At 33.8% G+C, this 8,071-nt stretch overlaps 1 protein-coding gene across 4 annotated transcripts; it reads left to right on the top strand.

Moving 5' to 3' along the window:
• Positions 1 to 928: 928 nt before the first annotated feature.
• On the top strand, positions 929 to 5,166 carry LOC131147246 (membrane-anchored ubiquitin-fold protein 2-like). 4 transcript variants are annotated; one of them, XM_058097010.1, is made up of 5 exons: positions 929 to 1,533; positions 1,955 to 2,265; positions 3,748 to 3,912; positions 4,723 to 4,814; positions 4,882 to 5,166. In XM_058097010.1, the coding sequence occupies exons 2-4, from the start codon at positions 2,133 to 2,135 to the stop codon at positions 4,776 to 4,778; spliced, it is 354 nt and encodes a 117-aa protein (XP_057952993.1). In that variant the 5' UTR covers positions 929 to 1,533; positions 1,955 to 2,132; the 3' UTR covers positions 4,779 to 4,814; positions 4,882 to 5,166. The 4 variants fall into 4 exon arrangements, with proteins under 4 accessions (XP_057952993.1, XP_057952990.1, XP_057952992.1 ...); XM_058097007.1 differs by having other exon boundaries at positions 1,057 to 1,533; positions 4,895 to 5,166; XM_058097009.1 differs by having other exon boundaries at positions 1,057 to 1,518.
• The last annotated feature ends 2,905 nt before the right edge of the window (positions 5,167 to 8,071 follow it).

Below are 8,071 nucleotides of genomic sequence, written 5' to 3' on the forward strand. Positions count from 1 at the left end.
CAATGTGTCTTGCCTTTTACTGCATGGCGTGCCCTGGATAAAGGAGAATGCCATTATTTGCTTACACATGCCTTGGCCAAATATGCTGCATTGCAGCGAACAAATCTCCTCGACGAGGGATTCTTTTTACATGGAGGAGGAGGGGAATATATAACATATTTAACACGCAGATTCCTGGAAAAGTTGGTGATGACAAGGAACCCCCCCACTCCTCTCTTCGCCTAAAATATTCCTAATCGTCTGAGCAATAGCACTCGAATCAAAGGGAAGTGGGGAATTGGTTTTTCTGATTTTGCAATGCGTGGAAAGAGGTTCCTTATGCTTAGAACTCAATACACACCTAATAATTATAAATAAATAAATAGCTCCCTGCCTTTAATTTGAATGAACCCTTTTTGTCATTTTGCTTTCCTTGGGGATTATGTTCTTTTCAATAATTTTGTTTGATCATATGATATTTGAATGATTACCAAACAATGGGTGACGTTTAGTGTCATTTTTTAAGCATAGTATTGATTCTTTCAAACCCTAATGGAAGAATCTAAAGCCCTTTCACCTACTCATCTGCCTAAAATTAAATTTAAATTCTCATAAACATGCATGCACATATGCATTCTTGTATAATTTATCCATAAAAACATGTAAGTTTTCTTATAGACGTAAATTGATCAGTTTAATTTTAAATACAATTATTTTTTTTTTTAAGAAAAAAAATCAAATTATAAAAATGAGAATACAATTGCTCTCAACACATAGGTGCAATAATAATAAACGACCAGAAACTATGAACGATGATTTTTCAAATTATTTGAACGGACATTGATGGTTCAATTAATCAAAGCCATTCACACCACCCCAAGCATCCAAGTTGGACTTTCCCTAAGTTTGATTTTGGACTGTCACAAATTTCAATTTGACCTTCCAAAGTAATGCACTGGATTTCACCCTCATCTGTCACCCCCCAAAAATCTCAATTGGCCCCAAAACGACTTCTGGCCGCCTTCCCTCCCTCCCTCCCTCCCTCTTAAGGCTCTACCCCTCCTAGTAGCATGTGGACAACATGCAACGTTGATTTTTGGCATGCGCGCCATCCGATTCAATCCCTTTTTGGTCTGATAATCAATGATTCGACGATGATGGACGGCCGCGATTGTGCGTGCACACCGAAAGGCTGATGCCAGAACGTTTCGATTAATGATTTAATTGTTGGTTTTTGTGTGTAATAATGGCGAGGAGAGGAAGTGGAAGGTGCCGAGTGTGACTGCTTCTGTGCATTTCCATAGTCGTAGGAGGTTGGAAGGAGGATGGGGGAGGAGGGATGCATTGACCCGAGATTTAGATGACCTTGAAATCTCCGAAACCAAGCGCCATCTTGTCTCTCTCTGGGGGTTTTATTGATCTAATTCTTACTTCACTATTAATCATTCAACAACGCATCGACGATTTCATCTTGGATTCGTAAAACTGTCTTGTGGACACTGGGGGAAAAGGAACTCAGATCAGTTTCGAAGCCGATTGGTAGTGCCATTTAAGGTTTTTTCCATTTCTCTCGAGTGGTTTATTCTGTGTTTTTAATTGATTTTGAGATGACCCGGTTGGTAATTTCAGAAGATTTTGAGATTTTCGGAACACCCACTGTATCGAAAGATTTGATATTGACGATATTTGATACTTGAGATTTTAGTCTCCCCTTTTTCCCTTCCCTTTTTTTTTTCCTTTTATTCTTTTGTATGGAAATAATTATTATGTGGATTTTATTCTCTTTTTGGCTAACTTTGAGTTGGGATTTTGCTGACTTCCTTGTTAATACCCCAATTTAAAACACCGTTCTTTATTATGCTTCCTTTTATGTACAGTTTCCAATTTATGTTTCCTGCATCTGGTTTTTTCCTTTTTTTCCCCCCTCCCTTAAAGCTTACTCGGAGAACGCGTTTTGTTTCTGTCAAATTTTCAGAATATCCCGCTGAGGATTTAAGTGGATGTTTTATTTTTCTGGAGACCCAAATCAGGCCAAGCGTTTCTGTCCGTTTATTTCTGGGAGCAGAATCGATTGAGCCATTAGAAATTCAGAAGAATCAAGAAAAAGGAGTGAAGGTGTTTGAATTAAAAGTTCGTCTCTGAGATCATTGAAGATGTCTGGAGTTGAAGATCAGATAAAGATCAAGTTTCGGTTGACCGATGGATCTGATATCGGCCCCAAAAGCTTCCCTGCAGCAACAAGTGTTGCAACCTTGAAGGAAAGCATCCTGGCTCAATGGCCTAAAGGTTTGTGGGGACTTTTATTGACTTTTGCTTGCTTGCCCTGAATATAGGTCTCTCTTATTTTTAGAAGATGGTGATTCCCAGCTTTCTCCTATAATAGAGGTTTCTGTCAAAGAATTTCAGGCTTCGTTGATGAGTTCCTATTCTGTATTGATGTTGTGGCTATTTTGTAGATTGTAAGAAAATGCTATTCTGTTATGAGTTGTAGTTCGAGAAGTCCGTGGTGTCTTTTGAATGTTTGAAAGACATGGGATATATTAAGGCTTGAATCCTTATCCAGAGGTGGAGCCATTCTACAGGAAGCCAACATTACTGCCAAAGATTATAATTTATTTTAAAAAATCACTTCTTGATTGTTTTTATCTGAAAAGGAAATAATCCTTCATGACATTCTGCATTTTCCAAGGAGTAATTCTTGATGGAGCCATGAATCACGAAGATGCCTCATTAACATGAGGGTAATGTGATGATTTTTATCAGTGGAATGTAAAAGCACTTATAATAGGGTGCGAGTGTGTGCGAGTGTGGCAGTGGCCAGATGAGCCTGTTTCAAAATTGATTCTTTATAAATGGCCATTTATCAGAAATTTTGACGGGCTGCTCTTTAAGTTTAAGTTAAATAAATAATGCATTGATAGAGAAATTCTGCATGTTTTGTCTGTGCCTGCACATGCACATATATCCGTGGGCATGTGCTTTCTTCTGTTCTCACTCTTCTTTACTGAGTAGACATTCTATAAGTGCAATAAGGACTAGAGGCATTGAGGCAGTGGCAGGTTTGTGGTTTTTGAGGCTGTTACTTTTAGGTGTATTGAGTATTTTGGCACTGTCTGCAAGGCACGTGGGATGTCAGCTGTTGTGGAAGTTGTCATTTAGTTCATGTGGGACGTGGTAGTTGTGGTGGTGGAGGGGATGGTACACATTGTTGTCATTGCCTTTCTTGAGGTTTCTGGTCATTAAAGAGAGAAGAGCTCCCCATACTAGAACTTCTATTAATTTGCAGCTGATGTAAATTGAAAATTTGCATTTAGAAACCTAAAAATAGGGACTTTTAGTGGTTAAGAGTTGTTATCAGACTCGGGCTAGCTTAAATTCTGGAATTGCTGGATGTGCAATTTTGGCTCATAGTAAACAAGTGAAATGTTGAGGTTGGGATGATAATGAAGCTTTGAGAATGACTGTAAATTTTAGTTTGTAAATATTAGATTGCACATGTTTTTGTCCTTTGTAAGGTGCTTAAGTTCAAGTTGCCATGTTTTCTGTTTTATGCACCAATAACAGCTGTGGAGGAACTCTTTTCAGATCACTATGATCTGGATCTTTGAGATAAAAGCATTGTTGTTGTTTATGGCTAACTGTTATGCATAACCTGTTTTCTCCCTTGTGGGTAATATGAATTCAGTTCCTTTGTTTCCATCTGTAAACGTAAGGTTTTTCCATTTAGTTTGCTCATACCAGTGTCCCACTAATTCTTCCTTGAATCAGAGAAGGAGAATGGGCCAAGGACTGTGAAAGATGTCAAGTTAATAAGCGCAGGAAAAATATTGGAGAACAATAGAATGGCAGGAGAGTGCAGGAGCCCATTATGTGATATTCCTGGGGGAGTTACAACAATGCATGTCGTTGTTCAACCACAATCTTTGGAGAAAGGTACTGGTGTTCTTTGGTTCATTCCCATAAAAATTACAGTCTCTTAACACAGGACACATGTATTTGCGTTTTGATTGACATGTGGAATGATCTGATTTTTCATAGCCTTTCAAAGTGAGTTTTCCCTGTTAGTCTATTTGTTTGTGGGACACTTAATTGAAGGGAATTGGTTGTGGAATTTTAAGAAGTGATACATTTTCCATTTTTTCACTCTGTTCTTTTTCAGTTTTACCACTTCTGGTGACTTCATTTTTGTGACATTCCCATAATTCCATGTTCTGTCTATGCCCGCAATATAGGAAAGTACTACGTATCTTGTAACTAAATTTTAACTATTTATATACAATGAATGCATATTCATAAGCAACTATCTTTAACTCTTTCTTTGATGTCTTCTTTTTCTTAAGATATCAATGACCTGCATAGATAAAATTTGAAGAAAATTATAACAATAGAAAAGAATTAAAAAAAAATTAATTAATTTTGTAAACAAATTAAATGAAGACATGTTGCATACACATTACGTGTGTCTCATGACTATTTATATTATAAACGATCTATGCTAGGGTTTATACTTTTACAAGCTCTTAGTAAGTCATCGCCATTGGCATCTTAGTACAAAATAGAGAGCATATCTGACGGTTGATCATTCCAAGCAAAACTCTCTTAAGTTTGTTTCCAATCTTAGCCAAAAAAATCAGAGCAACCATTAGCTTCTCTTACATCTACTGTTTGAATTTTAATGCATGCTTCTACCTTTAAACTGCTTATTAAAGTGTGCAAATTTTTTTATTTTTTCCCATGAAACAGAAAAGAAAGCGTCAAACCCACCAAAGCAGAGCAAGTGTGTTTGTGTGATATTGTAAATTGCAACTTCCACTGGTAATAGCATCATATAAAGGGTAAGTAACATTTAGTCAAGATGAGTTATTTCATAGTTTCGCTCTCGATACTTATATTTTTGTTCAGCATTGCCATACAGATAAAAAGATTGCTGGGTGTGGATTGATCTTGAAGTTGGTAAAATTGCTGGCAGACAAGAAAGCTTTTGGCGGATGTGCATATCGTAGATCACATTTGGGTGCCGTTCCGTTCCTCTCTCTTACAGCTGTTGTTTTTTTGCATCAATTTGTTACATTCTCTTTCTTCCTTTGATTGTTTGGCTGATTAGAATTGCCATTTACACATTTATATCCCAATGTGTACTCATGTTTAAAATCCGTCACTTCAAATAATATAATTGGTGGTTGCACATGCTTTTTTGTCTTGAAATTTGCATGAAGAGAGTTCATCAGCCTGCCGAGTGGCAGCTGAAACCAGAGACTGAAAATGTGATCTTTTCATCTGTTCGGTCAGGTGGTAACATTTATGACATGGTTGATATTTGATTCGCAGGATTAGGTTACTCATGCCGTTTTATGTTGGATTTGTGCAGTGGTCATATTGGTGACCGACTTCAGTTTGCTGTTTTTTACTTTATTTTGGGGTTATGCCTATTTAGGATTTTTCATAAATCCAACTAGTTTCAGGTCTTGAGTGACATGAAATGTTCCTGCTGGTTGTTTGTGTCCATTTCAAGGAAAAGTTTCTGAAGATGGACTCCTACAATCCAAACAACATTTACTGTTGGAATGTATTATATACAAAGCAACATATGGGGTTTTCTTCAATATTTAGGAGGAACTTGAGTAATGTTTGGTAGGTAAGAATGGATTGAAATTTGTATATGCTCATCATTTAATATTTTATTCTCTTTTGTTACTGATATTTTTTTGTTTCATTCCAACGCACCAAACATCCATGTTAATAGTTAGATTCTAGTCCATCAGTGGCTGTTGTGTTTGCAAGGCTCTTCTGCTTGGTGCTTGATGTATGAATGTTTTTCACCCGTGCAGTTGAACTTCAATCATCTTCTAGATTTGAGTGTATACCTCAAGAAAGAGAACCAATCCTTGGGTATGTAACCTGGGTTTGTTGTTCTGTTAGGTTGTGTTTGGCGGGCATCAGTAGCAAGCCATAGATTTGAATTTACATAGATTTATGGAGACTAATCAAATTCAAATCTAAGGTTCGAGATCCGAGTTTTGATAGAGCTGCCCCCTCTTTTTGATCAGCAGAATGAATTTGAAGTATGAAAGGAATTGAGGGAAGAGTGAAATCAAGCAGGAAATTGAATTGTTTTGGAATATAATTACTATGTTTGGTTAATATGGAATGGCCGAAGGAATCACAATTTTGTTTTGTTTTTGATTTTTTTAAAAATATATTGTATTCTTCCATGCTATTAAAATGGAATGAAAAATTAGTTATTTTTTATAAATATATTAATACATAGTATTAATTATTAATTTTTATTTTATAACAGCTGTTATTGTAATTATTATTAGATATTTTTATTTTTAATTATTTTTGTAATGAGTATTATTCATAAGATAATGACTATTATTTTTGTCTTTATTACTTATAGTTAATTGTAATTATTATTAGTTATTATTATTTTATAATAATTATTATCCTTAAAATAATAATAATAATTCTTGTTTTTAATTTTGTGTGTTATTACTATTATTATTTTTTATACTGATAAATATTATTATGTTGTAATCATTATGAGTTATTATTTCTATAATAATAATAATAATAATAATAATAATTATTATTATTATTATTATTTGTTCTCGTTTGATTATTATTTATTATTTTATATTAGTGATTATTATTATTGTAATTACTATTATGATACTAATTATTATTTTTGATTTTTTTATTATTGTTGTTGTTCTTGTTATTATTATTATTATTGGATTATTGTTGTTCTTGTTGTTATTTGTTATTTTATGATAATTAATATTATTTTTATTGTAATTATAATTAGATATTATTTTTTGTATTTTTTTATAATTATTATTTTGACATTTTTATTATTAATGTAGTTCTTGTTTTTATTATATTTTTTGTAATAATAAATATGATTGATATTGCAATTATTGTAGTAATTATTAGGGGTGTATTTGAGTCGAGTGGAGTCGACATAGTAAAATGCTAGAAACTCTATTCGAATTCGATTTATTCACAATTGTTAAACTCGAACTTGACTCGAATTTGGTTGATTCACAATTGCTAAACTTGAACTTGACTCACCTACAAGTTCATAAAACTCGAGTTCGATTCAATTAAGCTCGATTCAATGGATTGTGGTCCATCTGGGCTTAAAATGAAGATGGATTTCAGTCCGTTTGTACTGAAATTGCAATTTTACCTTTCATAAGAATTATATTCCAATTATAGTACGATTTGGCAGCAAAACATAAGAATACAATTCCATTCTTGAAATTTGATTTGATTTCAAGTTTGATTCTGCAAATCAAATAGGAGGTCAGCATATTGGAATTTAGAATAGTAGCACACTCGTTAGTATGAACCATGTTTTTGCAAAATTTGCATTTCATGTTTGCACGATGCCTCATTTTCACAAGATTAAGCTCCTATTATCTTATCAAAGGAGTTTGGCCGACATTGTTACATTTAATATTAGACCCACCTTAGAAGTATTATGATGTGATTTAATCCTATACATAGTAGGCGTCATGCTAACGAGAATGTAAGAGATTAGATGAGAGAACATATTACGATCTTACATTAGATGTGTACGAGGGAGATCTTCGATTTCTAAGGAGGATCTAGACTCCAACTATGCAAGATATTATGGGACAAGCGATTGAGTATAGCATATTTAGAAGGTCAATATTGTGTATGTGGTGCCTGATATATTAGGGTTCTATTTGAATCAGGTATTTTGTTCGAAGAAAGAAAAGAATAAGTAATAATGAATTCCATTTTTGGATCAAATACTATTAAATGTTTAAAAATTATTTTAATATGATTCAAATTTAAGAAAAATTAAATGTTTAAAATGTGTAAAACTAAAATTTTACTCATTGAGAGTATGGATTTGAGGTTTCTTAGATTTGGATTTATGTGAATTTGAAAAAAATTCAACATAAATATTCCCATGAATACTCATAAGAATGAGTGTAAAAATTAATTCATAAAACTATTTTTAAAAATTATTTTATGAAAATACATTTTAATCCCACAAACCAAACACTCCTTGATTTCTTTCTTGGCGATTTTCTATCTCGTCCCTAGGGAGGCAAAT

This window comes from Malania oleifera, chromosome 1 (genome assembly GCF_029873635.1).
Source record: "Malania oleifera isolate guangnan ecotype guangnan chromosome 1, ASM2987363v1, whole genome shotgun sequence".
Taxonomy (NCBI): Eukaryota; Viridiplantae; Streptophyta; class Magnoliopsida; order Santalales; family Ximeniaceae; genus Malania; species Malania oleifera.

Bases quoted from the DNA above. Each gene is read 5' to 3' on its own strand.
- LOC131147246 (XM_058097010.1), top strand. From the start codon at position 2,133: ATGTCTGGAGTTGAAGATCAGATAAAGATCAAGTTTCGGTTGACCGAT. The intron at 2,266-3,747 runs GTTTGTGGGGAC...TCCTTGAATCAG, and splicing joins CCTGGCTCAATGGCCTAAAG to AGAAGGAGAATGGGCCAAGG. The intron at 3,913-4,722 runs GTACTGGTGTTC...CCCATGAAACAG, and splicing joins ACCACAATCTTTGGAGAAAG to AAAAGAAAGCGTCAAACCCA.